The sequence below is a fragment of the Labrus mixtus genome, chromosome 21 (assembly GCF_963584025.1).
Source record: "Labrus mixtus chromosome 21, fLabMix1.1, whole genome shotgun sequence".
Lineage (NCBI taxonomy): Eukaryota > Metazoa > Chordata > Actinopteri > Labriformes > Labridae > Labrus > Labrus mixtus.
This window is the reverse complement of record NC_083632.1, coordinates 13,379,013-13,395,657: the sequence shown is the minus strand read 5'-3', so window position 1 is coordinate 13,395,657 and position 16,645 is coordinate 13,379,013. Positions and strand designations below refer to the sequence as shown.

General features: G+C 39.6%; 1 protein-coding gene across 2 annotated transcripts; it reads left to right on the top strand.

Moving 5' to 3' along the window:
• Nucleotides 1-4,771: 4,771 nt before the first annotated feature.
• On the top strand, nucleotides 4,772-15,240 carry hhex (hematopoietically expressed homeobox). Of its 2 annotated transcripts, none has more exons than XM_061028469.1 (4): nucleotides 4,772-5,428; nucleotides 11,459-11,637; nucleotides 13,698-13,748; nucleotides 14,624-15,240. In XM_061028469.1, exons 1-4 carry the CDS (start codon nucleotides 5,038-5,040, stop codon nucleotides 14,852-14,854), a joined length of 852 nt encoding a protein of 283 aa, XP_060884452.1. In that variant the 5' UTR covers nucleotides 4,772-5,037; the 3' UTR covers nucleotides 14,855-15,240. The 2 variants fall into 2 exon arrangements, with proteins under 2 accessions (XP_060884452.1, XP_060884453.1); XM_061028470.1 differs by having other exon boundaries at nucleotides 4,774-5,413.
• Nucleotides 15,241-16,645: the final 1,405 nt, after the last annotated feature.

Here is a 16,645-nt window from a genome sequence, read left to right as displayed (position 1 = left end):
GTTTGTCTAAAGCACCAACCTCCAGACAGCACTGTTGTAATTGATCTTTTATCTTTTTGAGTCTACCAATCCAATATTGGAGCATAAAGTTTGACAGTAGGGTACAAACATATTTAGCGGTAAAACTAGGGATGTCTCTGGTGTCTAATTCCCTAGTTGGTTGAAAAGAAATTTGAATTCAGGCCAACCAACTAGTCTAAAGGTTGGTCCCTTCCTCTCTGCAGGTTAACGTCCACACACCTGGACTGAATGGTGGTGACTGTATGCATTGCCCCGGTAAATAAGCCAGTTTGACAAAACTCATCCTGCCGACTTAAACAGTCAAATATATCACTCATGGGGAATCTTTGCCTTGGAAAATATACAAAAACATCAGTTACCCTGTGTCAACAATCACAGGCTGCGTTGAGAATAACTTTATAGAAATGCTAAACCTTGTCACCAATGGTCTTGTTTGCTTTAGTTGGTTATATAGATGCATCCCTACTGATATCAGTCTGTTTCATAACAGGTTAAAAACTCCTCACTGGGGCTTTAAACAAATTTAAAGAAAAATCAGTTGCCTGATTTATGCTGAAAACATAATCTAGCAGTAAAATTATTTATGTTCCTAGCATTTAATTCCAAAGTTGGTTGTACAGAAATCTAAATTCAGACTAACTAACTAGTCTAAAGGTTAGGAAACATTCAGCAAACAGTCCAAATGAAGCAAAATTATTTCAAATGGTGTGCAGCCCTTTGTCTTCCCTACAGTTTAATGTCCTCGGAAAATAAGCCAGTTCATCCTCATAGAGCCTGCATACATTTTTATCGATTCTCCAAATCAAGATGCTGCGATACGCACTACTCCAATGAGATGTCATCCTTCCACTGTGCTTGTTTACATCCAGACAGTAGAGCCAGAGAACATGGCCCAAACACCCGGGCTGCAGCCAGTCTATGGCTACGGCTCCTGCTAGTTGTTTCCTGCAGAGATATATCACTCTGCAGGAGGAATTATTAACAAGTTACAGGCTGCTATACTAAACGGACTGAAGAGTGTAACCGAACACTACAAAGCACATTTTCAGGTTGCCATTGAAGGGCCTAATCAATCAGATAATGATAATTGATGACCATCTAACATTTAAGGTTCGAGTGGCCTCGATTGCCCGGTCATGTCGATTTGCCCTATACAACATCAGGAAGATCAGACCTTACCTGTCAGAACATGCCTCCTACAGGCACTTGTGATATCACGCTTTGACTCTTGCAACTCTCTACTGGCAGGTCTTCTTACATGCACTATCCAGGTCTACACTCCCTCCCGCCCACTACGCTCTGCCAATGAAAGGAGTCTGATCCAACCTTCACAACAGGGTCCTAAGACGCTGACTAGACTCTTCTCCTCTGTCGCCCCCCGGTGGTGGAACGAACTACCAAACTCCATTCGATTTGCAGAGTCCCTCTGCACCTTTAAGAAAAAGCTAAAGACCCAGCTCTTTCATGAATACCTACTAACTTAATGATGATGATGGTTTCAATATTATTGATGATGATAATGGTAATGACGATGGTTTTTGTTTGATAACGATGTTTTAAGATGGTTTCTATACTGATTTGAGTTCCTAAGAAAAGCCGTCACAGTTGTGCTTTGCCTCTGTGCAATGCCTGTCAGCACCTGTGTGTCCAAACGGACTTAAAGCTGACTAACTGACATTGTTCTCTTTTTTTCTACATACTTGCTTGTGTTGTACTTACTCTCTGATGTACGTCGCTTTGGATGGAAGCGATTATTTTGCTCTAAGTTGGGAGATAATTTACAACATCATGTTGTATAGAGGAAAGCATGAAACTGTAGAATGACACCATAAACTCATTCAGAAAAAGGTTTACAGAGGTAATAAATCAACAGAGAAGTAGGCCCACTTTCTCATCTGCTTCCATATACAGCATGACTTTTTTTAAACCACTGTTGCCCTCTAATGGCCATTATGAGAATGCAGGCTTTGGGCACTTAAGTATCAGATTCACATCAGTCTATGATCCGTTCACTCTGCAAGCCTTGTTGCTCAATTCTGCTTTTTTTTTTTTTTTGGCTCAGATGTGATTTTTTTTGTTATGCTCTTCACATCACGTTTTAAATGTAACCTGCATCTGACTCATGTGGGAATCCACATAATTATGAAAGTGGCCCAAATCTGATTATCCAATTCCATGTGACTATTGCTGTTCACACGACTGTCCTACAAAAATCAGATTCACAAAGGAGCAAAACAAAACAGACACAGGTCACTTTTGGCTGCAGTGTGAACGCAGCCTATGTGGTGATGGTGTAAACATCCTGGTGGTGTTAACATTTTTCAGTTTGCATTATGCAACCATTGGAGTATTTATAATACAATTAATAGGAAAATAAAGAAACCAGAGAAGCTGGAAAAGATTGCACACGTTTGTCAGAATGTATTAGTGGTTTTCATGAACTCATGGATAATGTCAATCAAATAATCTTTGTATTGCGCCGATTCATAAAATGTTATCTCGAGACCCTTTACAAAAGAGCAAGTAAAATACCTTATCATTGTTGTATTATCTACAAAGACCCAGCATTGATCCATCATGAACACTAAGCAACATTTAGCAAAGTTACAAACTTATTGTAAGAGGCAGAAACCTCGAGCAGAACCAGACTCATGTTCAACAGCCGAAACTGTGCTGGGCTTCAATAATGGGATAAAGGGAGATGCAGGAAGAAGAATAGGGACAAACAGAAAAGCAACAATGTCTAATGTGAGCAGCAGCAGGCCTGTATCTCTGAGTAGACTGAAAGGTAGCATGCATGGCGCCGTCGGCTGCCGAGGAGCAGCTCGAGGCCTCTGCTGAGGAGTTATCAATCATTTTTGGGACAGCAGTCTGACGCCGGGAGAAGCCGAGCGGATCAATGCGCTGCAATGATTGTCTCAGTCCAAATATTAGCAGTTTGGGGATTTCTTTCATGTCTTCAAGGCTGTTCATATCTCTGTTTGCTCTCTGGGTCTACTTTATCTAAATTACAGCCGTTAGAAAGTTGGCAGGCGCGCTTTTAAAGACGCATCAGGATATCGAGCCATTGGATTGATGACGGAATCATTAATGAAGTCACCTGGTAATAATAATAATAAAAAAAAAAAAAAGCTCCGAAAGGCAGCTCCTGTGTCCGTGTTGTAACTCTGAAACAAAGAAGAAGTTATCGGTTATTGTTTAACACTTTGCGGGAACTTGTGTGAGTACTAAGTGAGCCATTAAAGCGATTTGCAGTTATAGTCATTATCACCTCGGCCGCACTGATAGCCGCGTTTCACAGGAAAACATTCAAATTGTGAGTTAATCACTCGCCATTGAGCTGCTCCGTTAGGGATGTGGATTGCAGTTAACTTCTATTACATTGAGATAACACTCACAGCTGTTTGATTAGTCAAAGAGAGGCGTAACACACGTTGGCACTGTGCGTAAAACCCAGGCCAAAGCTTTATGACTGAGGAAAAGGCTTGATGTCTTTATGAGAGTTTACTCTGCAGCTGAAACTTCTGTTTGTTTGTAGACAGTCTTTTTGAGGGGATTTTGATTTGAAGTGGATGAATCTTTGAAGCCACTTCAAGTACAGAATGTGTGCAGTTCATGAAAGTCGAGGTCTAGTTTAGGGAGTGAGGCTGTTGAGGATTATACATTTGAAGAGGAGTTGAGGACTTATGTTCGGGTGCCCAGGTGGGTGCTCCAGCCTGGAGATGTACTGTAACTGCCTGATGAGCCTCTCCTCATCTCAGGCTTGAAAAGCAGGGAGAGTGATGATGCTCGTATACTCGCGTCAGTTATGAACAAATACTACTAGTGTACAAATATACACATCTTTAAATAGACTTCTCTCAAAATACTAAAGTTTGATTTTCAAAAACACATATTCTCTAACAAAATAATGTTTATAGATTCCAAAATTGCGTTAACTGAATGATTTGAAGAGTCTCTCCATTATAAAAGCACACCATCACATCATTATATCAGGCGTTTCTCCTGGAAGGAAGCAGAGGATGGCATTTGATCGTTTTTGAAAATTGGATCAATTTCTAATCAGTATTTGGCTGATTTCGGCTGAACCACAAACCCTGAGCCAAATGAAATGCCAAAAGAATAGGAACAAAAAGAAAAAGGAGCCAGCATGTAACCAATTCACTTTAAAAAAAAAACAAAAAAAAACTTAAATCAGTCTAAAAGATACAAAACAGACCCACAAAAAATCCAAGAGACAATTTAAAAGGTTCAATTTAAAGCTCCCTCTCCTATTTTTCCAAATAAGGGGATGAAACATATTCTTCTTTTGTTTAATACTTTTATCAGAGCCCACATGTTGCTGATCCCTGGAAGCTTTGCTCAGCAGCTTGCTAATTAGTTGTTTCTTTAAGTAAGAGATGCATGATGAAAAAATGACGCATTTCCGAAAATGTTTATTTTCGTTAAAAAGACAAACTGTGCAAATCGTTTACGCACATTAAAAAAAAGGAGTAGCTAAATGTAATTCTGAGCAAGAACAACCTTTTGAAGGAGGCATTTTAAACAAGCCTGCAGAGTCATCATTGCACCATTTTATTACTTTAGTTTTCTGCACCAGATGGTTAAATGTAACGGACTGATTCTCCTGAAAAACGTAGGCCTGTATCTGCTCTCATCTGTCATTTGATCGCTGTGTGGCTCTGTGGTAGCCAATCAGAAACGGCCGCTGGGCCACCTGCAGGAAGTTGCCCGTCCACTTATCTCCTCCCTCCTACGCCTGCAGTCAGATAACAGACCCAACAGTTGGACGGAGTACCAGCTAGTCCAACAACGCAACCTGATGGACACCGAGACCTTCTAACGGCCTCCTAAGACTCTCTATTTGGTGAAAAAAAAGTTCACACTGGAGGTAAGAAGAGAAAAAGAAGTTCTTCTCAGATACTGTCGATAAAGAGGAAGGCTTTAAGGAGCGGCAAGAGCGACGCAGCCTTCCGTTAACTCAGCTCAAGCGTGCAGCGGCGACCGTATAGCACCATGAGCGTCCCACTTTACGCACCGACTCCCATCCAACCGGCTCATCCGACCCCCTTCTACATCGAGGACATTCTCGGAAGGACAGTCACCTCCGTATCTCCCTCTTCTACCTCACCCACCTCCTCCTGCGCCACACCGGTCATCCCCACACCGACTCTCCCGTCGCCCAACTCCTCCTTTACGAGTTTCATCTCGCCGTACCGGACGCCGATTTATGAACCTACACCTATCCACCCGGCGCTGTCCCACCACGCAGCAGCGGCGTTAACGTACGCCTCCGCCGGGACCTTCCCTGGGTCCATCTACCCGTTCCACCACCAGCACCACCGCTCGATGGGGGAATACGCGCAGGCGCTGCTGAGGCACGACCCTCTCGGTGAGTTTGACGAATGTGCGTAAAAAACACAACTGAAAAAAGGACTCTAAGCCTTTTTTGTGTGTATTAAACGTATCACCTTTTTTTTTTTTTTTTTTTTTTTTTTTTTTGACATCTGTTGTTATTATTATGCTTTATTGTAGGCTACATCACGGGATATTGTTCTCCAAATGAGAATAAATGGTGTGAAATTCAGTACAAAACAACCCAAACTGGCTCGGATGATGTGGCAATATGATAACTTTTACCCTCTCTGTCCTCGCAAGCTTCGTTTCGGTGTCAACGAAACCAGTTTTGCATAAGTATATCACGCTTGGTCATTCATGCATGTCAGACCCAAGACAATCTGCAAAGACATGCAGCCTAAACAAACACATCGCAGAGTACATGCTCCTTCAGCTCAGCTTTCGGAAAGATGCCTGTCCGCGCGCACATGAGTCACATTGTTATTGTGACAGACAGACAGGGTGAGGGGAGGGGAGGGGGGGGGGGGGGGGGGGGGGGGCACAATGGCAGCAAGCTTATCCATTCAGTCCGTTTGTGGTGGTGGTGGTGATAGGGGACGTGGGGTGCAGGAGGGGGGGGGGGGTGCATGGCAACCTTGACTCCTTTTCCTGACTCCCATTGTTCTGAAACATCAGAGGAGCAAGCCAGCCAGTGACTAAAACATAGCTGAGCTCTAAATCACTTGTTATTTGTGTGTGTGTGTGTGTGTGTGTGTTGCTACTTACTTATGACCAAATGCCCCCCCCCCCCTTCAAGAAAGATAATTCTAATAATCAGTTTAAGGATCTGACTTGAGAAGAATCCTCTGTGACTAATACACACGCGTGTTAAGTCGCGTTCAAACCCCATTAAACGCATTTAATCCTAAAATAATCTTCAACCTTATCCTGTATAGGCTACCGAGAAAATGCCATCATTCAACCACTGTTTAAATTATTTATTACGCGTAGTGATTTGGGCGTATTGGCACAGCTTTCAGGGTTCGTTAATGGCTACAGAAAACCGTTTCAAAGGTTGGCTTGTTGTCGTCCATGTGTGCAGCTGGGGGTAAAAGATGTGAGTGATGGTCCTCTTAAGTATAGTGTGACATGCGGGCCGTCTGGCTTTGTGTTGCGGCCCCTTTTTCCGTTCCTAGCGGAAGCCGTGAGCCTGTCGATAGGAGTAAATCTGGTTTCAGAAGCTGTTAAATGTTTTCCTGGCTCACCCCGGCCAGCCGCTTCCTCGGGAGCTCGCTGCACGCTGCTGATTATTTTATCGACATCCTCAATACAGACATATTCAGGAAACACTCGGCCTCTGATAGCCCGGGATCCGTTTTTCACATATTGTTGCACTTCCTCTGCCTGGCCTGTGAGGATGTGGCTGACTTTCTTTATGGTTGGCGGCGAGAAGAAAATAAAGCAAACAGGGAAAATACATCGAGCCTAATGGGACTTTAGAAGAATAGATAAAGAGTCATTTAGAAGGACTCAAAATAGAAAAAAGAAACGGTATGACTCTGCTTTAAATAAAAAAAAACATGTCAGCATCATAAGGTAAAACTACAAAGGCTAGATTAAAAAAGTTAAATGAATGTTTCATTAAAGCTCGTTTCCATTTCATTTACAAGAAGACATATAGGCTACTTTATGGTTTAATCATAAGTTTTCTCAGCCCATTTATTTCTGCTGTCTGTTTATTCATCGTTTCCAGCTCTAAGCCATTTTATCCGCTGCTATAAAGAACAGTTAAAGGTAACACAATATGAGAAGAAAAAGTCAAACAGCGCTTTAAGTGCTCTGCTTTGTGGACCATGCTGTTTGAGATCTCAAGTTTTTCTCGGGACTCTTGTTGACTTTTTTTTAACAACAGCTCTCCTTTCACCTATTTTTCTGATCTAATATTTACAAAAACCTTTCAAAGAAATGTACATTTACTGGGAAAGAGTTCTAGATGTGATGAAGACACGGTACGAGTGTGATTTGTCTTGGGCTCACTCCAGTGCTGCACACATTTAGCTGCCTAAAATCAAAAACAATAAAAACAACACATAGCCTATTGCACATTATCCTCATTGCACAAGATCCGCATAAAAACTCAACGTTAGAGAAGAAGACGCTTCTGCACAACTCACACAGCCTGAAGAAACGGGATTTCCATTTTTAGAATTACAAATTCAAATAATCACGTTTTTAAAACAAGAATCCAACGTTGTAGTCATCGTTTTAAAACCCTACCTGGGTACATACAATCATTGCTCACATCCCAAAGCCCTGAAAAACCAAAAGCTTTTGTGAAAAACTTTGCTATTTTATATTTAAGTTCTTCATTGTGTTCAGATATCCTGAAGGTACAGCCGCGGTACTGTTGTTAACACCTGGTGTTCTTGGTTATTTGTAGCTTAAATGAGGTGAATAAAAGGTTCATCGGAACCAAATGGAAAGGTGTGTTTTAGAGTCAAAGCATTTCCTTAAATCTGAAGTCAACGTGTGGCAATCTTACAAGATGCATACAAATAAATAGCCTATTATAACTAATGTCACATTAAATAAGAAAACTGAATAATTGATTTAGAAATCAGAGGGTTTTTTTGTTGCCATTTAAATCTTTTATAAGCTTCACGCTATTAAAGCCCGAGTTTCGAAAAATACCCACCTATCACTAATCATTTAGATATCCATAATAACACATCAAAATCATTTAGTTGAAGAACATTCACAATAACTTTCGTACAAATTCTACCACCTCATTCTTCCTCTCCAGAATGAACAGTCAAGATGTCTAAAATTGATAGATATTTACAATACTATTGTTACACGTTATAATTATAATTTAGGATATTCAAAATGACATCATAGACTAATTTTTCATCGTGGATATCTCAAATCAGAATTATGACGAGTAACAACAACTCGGTTGTAGAAATCTGAAGTGAGAATGATCCTAAGGATAGGGATTAAGAAGAATTATTGACGGCAGATTTCTTGAATGTTCATTCTGGATAGAAAGCAAATTTAAAACCTTACACATGTAAGCATAGTGACGCCATTTGTCATAGAATGAATGATGTTGTGGATAACTGTGAAGACAATTGTTTAGAAGAATATCTAACCAGGAAGAATTGATTTACAGACATCTATAATGAGTAAGCCTGTTATATTTCACTTTGTAACATCTGCTACTCACTGCATCACTGACTTCACAGTTTGATTACATGAATTTAAACATGCTTTCGATTAAAAAAAAAAAAGTACAGTACATAAATATAAGTATAGACATTTTTTGGGACTTTTTCAACTAAGAACTTTACAATAAAATGTCCTAAAGATAATTCTGCTCATTTTATCAGCTTCAAGATGCATAATAAGACCGAACTGTATTCTGAGTGTTTTTCACTGCTTGGTTGGGAAAGAGTCTCTACAGACCCTGCAGGATTAGCCAACTTCCCTCCGCACAGAGCGGTCATCAGAACCGACGGTCTGACAGCACTTTCACAGCAGCAGCAGATTTATAATGTGTCACTGAGAGCACAGGACACGAGCGTCTGTTAGTGGATGCCATTGCCTCTAATCACACCGCAAAGCAGGAAGCACATGAAGCGGATATTTGGCCATAGTTTTCACTCTGTCACGACCTTCCTCAAAGACAGAAGAGCTGCAGGCCCGCGTGCAGCAGGTCCGCGTGCAGCGCTGCTATTGTTCGTGCAGGTCATTAAGTGGAGAGGAAAGAGGACAAACAACAAGCTGATTACACTGCAGCTCCTCCCATAATATATCTGTGGCTTTTCTTTTAGTCTTCAACGTCCCTAAATCCTCTTGAATGTTTCTCTTTCGTTAAGTATACATAACACAATAATTTTAAAACGATAAAGACAGTGAAAACAAAGTTAACATGTTTTAAATAGTGACTGAACAGGCAGACACAGAAGGAAACGGCTATATCCTACATTTCTATCCAAGTAAGCCCCCAGGGTCCAGACGTGCAAAGAAAAAACAACAACACTTGAATCATTCACACTTAAAAGCCTCAAAAATATCTTTATGAAACATTTTTCTAAACAAAAAGAATTACAGGTTTGTACATTTCTAAGACATGTGAGGAACAATAAGTGAGCAGATTATATGTAAGGCTTTCAAATTAAGTACATTTCTAGATTTTTACAGGATTGCTGTTGACTTTTAAATGTTTCCTTTGATATAGTCAGTGTGTTGTTTTATGTTGACTTATGATCAATCAAAAACCCAAAGTGTCAAAAACGATTTTAATATAAACATTACTCATTTTTCATTCACGTAAGATCCCCAACAATTTCCTAATCATTTCCAAAAATCTTGAATTTACTTTTCTTAACTCTAAGAGACAATTTATTAACATCAAACTATGTTTTGAGAATTCCCAGCTCTCTTTGAACACCACACAAAAGCTCTTTTACATTTTTACCAAAACAAAATACGTTTGTGAGGCGCTGGTACCTTCGTGGATAGTGTGCGCGTCGCATGTACGGAGGTTTGAATCCGACCTGTGGCTGCTTTCCTGCATGTTAGTCCTCTCTCTCTTTCCCTGATCTCTGACTCTATCCACTGTCCTGTCTCTACAATAAAAGTACAAAAAGCCCCCCCAAACATTTTTTTTTGTCATCTGCAAAACGCTGCAAATATGACAACAAATGCTTTTTGTACGTTAAGGCAAAAAAAAAAAAAAAATCCAAGAATGAAGACGAGACAAAAAAAAAAAAAATAGACACAAAATAAAATACACAGAACCTTAAAATGTTCAGATTAAAATAAGATACGTGTATTAATGGTTCTATGAAATCCCACTTTCCTGTTTCAATATTTGAGCTTTTGGCAGTCTGCCTTACCCTGGCTTTTAAAGCACTTTGAGCTGCAGTTGATTTTGTCTGCAAAGTGCTGTACAAATAAAGTTTGATTGAAATCTTTGCATGTATCCCTAAAGGACACATTTTCTCAAACATCCTTATAGTTGTTTTTATTGCTGATTCATTTTGATTTCTTTTGTTAGATATACAACGATTGTGAAAATCAGGGTCCATACTGATGTTTAAAATATCAATTTAGCCAAGGTGTTCTCAACTGGTGGGTTGGGACCCAGATGTGGGTCATGGAGCTGTTTCAGTGGGTTGTGAATGTGTGCCTTGAAACAAAATGTCAAAATCTGTGAAGCGCTTTTTCGAAAACATTTTTTTTTCTTTTCCATTTCTTTGTTCTGTCACATATTTGGTACCGGCTGAGGTTTTTATTAAATTAATCTTATTGGTTGAAATATATCAGAAATTTGGCTCAATATTTTTCATGAAGAAGTTGGTGATGCGGCTCTCAGTTGAAAACTTCTATTTTAGCCGATTGACGACTCTGATGTCATTCCTTTGTAATTCTTAGTGTCTGTTTTTTCTAATGAGCTATATGATTGGCTGCTTTTTTCAAAAAAGCAAAACGAAAAAAGTAGGCCTTTTATTTCTCTTGATTTAAACTCCATCCGTTGATATCAGTCATGTTGGGCAGTAATGATCATTCTGACAGAGCATCCTATAATAACACAAATCGCAACAATAATGGGGGGAAAAAACAACAACAGATGGTGGACCCCTTTAGCTATCCAAAAAAAAACACTGATTCTTACTCATTTATTTTTCAAATTAGCGGGTTTGCTGTGGGGCCCGAGGTCATAAATATTGGACAAAGTGAAAGAAGGGGGCTTTAACTTTGAAAATTGTTAGGGGGCGCTGTTCAGTAAATATGCCACGCCCATTCTTGACTCACCAGAAACACCTGCGTGTTCAAGCAGTGTAAATCCGATTCATTAAAAGATTATTGAACGATGAATCAGCATTATAATCACAGTTGGGCCTTCGTCGCTGCTCGGTTCATATTAGAGGAAGAAGTGGATGTTGGAGAGATTACTTTTTGACTCCCTTGTGTGCGTATTTTTCGACATTATAACGATTTTGTTCCTGCTTTGTAAATGATTTCTTTGTCACTAAAGATGACATGAGTCCATGGTAGGCCTTACGAATATAAATAGTATCCTTCTCCTCTGCAGGGAAACCTCTGCTGTGGACCCCCTTCATCCAGCGGCCCCTGCACAAACGAAAAGGCGGTCAGGTCCGTTTTTCTAACGACCAGACGATCGAGCTGGAGAAGAAGTTTGAGACGCAGAAGTATCTGTCCCCCCCGGAGAGGAAGCGCCTGGCCAAGATGCTGCAGCTCAGCGAGAGACAGGTGAGAGTAGACCACGGGCCCCGGGTCAAGTCTCCGAGTCCTTCTTCAACATAAATCTATGCTCAACTTCTTTACATCAAAGGCTAAACATGCATGTGGTGACTATCTTCGTCACACATGCCTCAAAGTAGGATAAGGAATTCATACTCACTCAGCTTTGGCTATGGTTCGTTGTTTTTTTTTTAAACTTTATTTTTCTCCTCTAAAATAGTCACGAAAAGCTCGAGGCTCATTATGCGAAAACGTGCCATTTCACATTCTTAATGTTTGATTTCAAAATAAGGTTTTAAACGTTTTGAATTTAATTTCTGGATGAAGTATAATAGCCTCTACCTCACAGAAAAATGTGCCGTGCCATCTCGGGTCACTTAGACTTTTCTTTTCTTTTCTTTTTTATTGTTTCCACATATAATCTAAGCATGAATGTGTGTTTCGTCAACCCTGTTCCCGATATGTGAATTACTGTCTGTCAAGGTTTTCAATCCAAACCCTTAGTTACACAAATTTGTAAAATGAGAATATTGAGGATTTTGCCCTAAAACTCGTTTTGAAGACAAGTTTTGCACGTATTGCAATTTATTGAATTTAACAGTAGGCTATGGCTTTATCAGACTTACTGTGACACCATCGTTTCCACGTGTTTGACCTGATCCCTTTCTAATTTAGTATTTTCATAATTTTTAGGATAATGTAAAATATTTGATAATCAAGTCAAAGTCGATAAAAAAACGCTATCCTCTTATTTTGCTTATTTTCATCCTTTCATTTAAGCTACATATATTTTCACTTTATTCTAAACAGTCTGACTTTATATTATTTCTATATGTATCGATATTTTCACTTTATTTCGAGAAATGTAAAAAAAAAACTTAAAATTAAATCTGTTCGTCTTTATTTTCCCATCATGCCTCTTCATCATCTCGCAAAATTCTCTTCAGCACATACAGTAGCCTATACCTCAAATGATACCTACAAACAAAATCATCATAAAGCATATCTCACCTTCATAAGACGTGGATTATAAACACTGTAATATTTAGAAAATGTTGCTGCTGCTGATTAAATAATTAAATAAATAATTATAGCATTTATGAATTGATGTAATAATATATAGCACCTTTAAAAACAGGTTAAACAGAGAGTTTACAAAGTGCTTTGACAGACAAACAAAGACAGGAAGTCAGGAAAAAAACAGAATAAACATCAAGAGTCAGGACAAATGGAGAGAAGTCCACACAAATAATATCAATGAAGGAAACATCAGGAAGGGCTCAAAAGGCAGTTAAAGATATACAGAAATACAATTAAAGAAAATTCAATACAAGATAAAAAGTCAACAAAAAGTTGACAAAAATACAAAAATAAAAAAGAAGACGACATTCACATGAAGAGGAAATGTGGTGAATCAAAGAAAGCTGTGAATATATAAAAGCAACAGAAGACAGAAGAGTGAAACGAAGAGGGATGAAGAAAAAGACACTAAGAGCAATAAAATGAATACAAAAGGGATAGATTAATAAAGGCATTTAAAAAGGTGATATCACATCAACGCAAGTCGGTAACAGTGAGTTTTTAAGTAGATTACTTTTTTGGAAAGCAAATATTAAAAAAAAAAAAATCTATCTTGTGTGTATTTTATTTCAGGTAAATGTAGACGATTATTCAGTTGATTAGCCTTCAAGATTTGTATGAATGTACAGGTTTTACTGAAAGAAAACATAAGAAAAAATAACCCAACGTTCCTGGTAAAATGACAGTTCGGAGTAATGAATGTGGGAGAAATAACCCAGAAAGATAATCAAAATTAACCAGCTACCCAGCCGGCTGCGTTAAACAGGACACACGTCTCTGGGTTAAAATAACTCAGCATGAAGTCGGTCCTAATTCGACGCTGCAGTTTAGTCAAAAACCTACATTTTTTTAAACGTGTATATTTCCAGTTATTCACTCTTTCAGAAGCGTCAGTCAGTCTCCTCTCGGTCACAACAGTTTATCACATTGATCGTCTGTTCACTGATTATGAGTGTTTTGAAAATAGTTTTTTTCATTTTAATTTTCAGGTTAAAACTTGGTTCCAAAACCGACGAGCGAAGTGGAGAAGACTAAAACAGGTGAGAGCGTCCTCTGATTCTTCTGATTGTGCTTTTTATTGATGTTTTCTTAACCTGTGGTAGACTTAGCAGGTGTGCAGTATAGTATGAGGTTGTCATGAACACAGGAATTTTAAAATTTGGATATAGAAGAAGATATACTTTATTAATCCTGCGAGGGGAAATCCAGTTTTTACACTCTGTTGTTGAACATGCTACACACACACAGAGGCTGAAATACACACACATGCACAAACTGCATCCTATAGACATGCACTAATGGAGAGATGTCAGAGTGAGGGGTCTGCCCCTGAGCTGGTAGGGAGGGTTCAGTGTCTTGATCAAGGGCACCTCAGCAGTACTCAGGAAGTGAACTTGAACCTCTCCAGCTACCGGACTAATTTCTAGACTTTGTCAGACCCGGGATTTGAAACCCTCCGGTTCCCATCCCAAGTCCTTACAGACTGCCGCCCATAAATTTCAATTATATGTGAGGCGCCTTGTCAGCCTGAGGAATCCAACCCGGTACCTTCAGATTACTTTAGCAATGGTTTTACCCACTGAGCTACAGAGAAAGCAGATATGATACTAGTACAAATCAAATGACATCAATTCCTGATTAGTTACCACAGTGACAAAAAATAGAGGCCCTATAGGCACCCCATATTTAACATTTTCTTGATTTCAATGATCAAAAATTTCAAGTAATCTCCTGCACATTGTTTTAATTGCACATATATATGTTGTCAATGTTTTGGTATTAAAATGTTCTCAGAGCATATCTGCAATTTAAATATTGTGCACCTTTCTGATGAAACAGACATGGTATCAAAAAGAATCCAACCTGTGCAGTAAAGACCACTTCATTCATTCTCACTTCTCACTTCTCATTCCAGGAGAACCCTCAGGGAGGTAAGAGGGAGGTGGAGGAGGACAGCTCCGCCGAGAGGAGCAACAAAGCAGAGGAGACCACCGACCCCTCAGGGATCCAGAGCCCTGCGCACAGACACACAGAGCTGTCACAGAACGGCCGCTGTACGCAGTCCCCCACAGAGCTGGACTCAGACGTGTCAGATACAGACCAGGAGCTGGACATAGAGGACGACGAGTTCACACTGAAGCCCTAGAGAGACACTGTGGGATCCTCCACTCGGACACTGTGGAGCGACTCCCGCAGGCTTGAGTTTTTCAGCTTCACTGGAGTCGCTTAACGCCAAACTGACAGACAGGATGACAGACTGGTTCCTGACGTTATATTTGGTTCCAAATAAATCCACAAACACCTCACCATCCCGTGCCTTCACAGGACCGTCACCTTCTCTTCTTGAGTCAAACATAAAGTACTCTGCTGTATTTGTGTTCGTAATTACTGTAAATAACTGATACATCTCTTTCCTCTGTACTGTTTGTCGTCTGAATGAAGTCTGTTTTCTTTAAATGTGATATTCAAAGAATTAATGTTGCCTAAATAATGTTCCTTTAAGTCATTTCTAATAAACCATGTTTGTGTTAAGGCTTGTGTCACTCTCTCTGTTTTCAGCTGTGCGGCAGAGGATTAGGACCTAAACTCAGCTTTTAGCTGTATGACAAATAGCAGAAGCTTAAAAACATGACTTCACTTGAATTAAAAAAACAACAGAAGAACCGTCTCAGTGAAATCAGGGGACACATCGTTGAAGTGTGTGTTGGTTTCTTCACAGCCGGCAACATTGCAGAACTGAAGTGTGGTTTGTGTTGAGTTGTAAGCGTTTGGTTCGACACGCTTTGAAACCTTGACATCACCAGATATCTGTACTGTATTGTAAGACAAAAGATATAAACTATTCATTGACTTTATTATTCCAAACCCAAATTATTTGAAGTTTTTCTGAATTTACTTAAAACTATCTCCACACGTTGGTTGCAGGCTTTTTACAAAGCTTGGTCTGAGATGCAGAGTCACCTTAAAGGGGACATATTGTGAAAAATCCACTTGTACAGTGTTTTTGTATACTTGGGTAACCTGAGTGTCTACAGACCCACAAAGTGTGAAATAAACCCATCCAGTCCTTTGTTTGCGGTCTGCATAAGTCTTACAACACTGAGAAAAATGTGTTTCAAATGTGTTCTCCTTGTGATGTCACAGTGGGATTCTAGTAAAAAAAATCCCCTCCCCTGATATCTACACCCATGGACTCCACCTCCAGCCTAGAACAAAACTTTTGTGCAGGTCCACCATTTTTATTCTCGCTAGCGAAGGAGTGATGTCTACGGGGAAAACTCAGGGGGGGCTCATTGCATTTAAAGAGACACACACACCAAAACGGAGCGTTCTGAGAGAGCTGGTTTATACAGGGTCACAAACCTCCTCTGGTGCTTGATTCATGTTATATTTTGATCAAAGCACAGCACAGATGTTTTATTTAGACCACAGGGGGACTGTTTGAAAAGGTGGAGAAGGGGAAAGATATGTTCTCTTTAAAACTGTCTTCACACGTTGGTTCAGGTTTTTAACAAAGCTTTGTCTGAGCTGCAGACCACCTGCACCTTAAACCAGAGCATTCAGTTTAGTCTGGAAGATGTTAAAAGCAGGATAAAGGATCATTTGACGACTGTGTGCACGTTTCTCTGCTGAATCCTCCGATTGACTTGATGTTTGTTTATTGTCCGTCTTTTGTTCTCTGTGTGAAGATTTCCCCCCTGCAAATGAAACAATTTAAATATTTAAAAAGAAAAGTTCAGAAAAGTTCAGAAAAGACAGAAAACATTTCCAGATGAGCTCAATGCTGTTATGAAATACAAACACAGTTAGAGGACAGTCAGTCAATAAATAAATGAAAAAAAGAACAAAACATGAGAGTAAATATTGAAAGAAATACTACACACAAAGTTTGAGCTCAGATACAACATTGCAAAACTAAAATTGATTTAATGTGTAA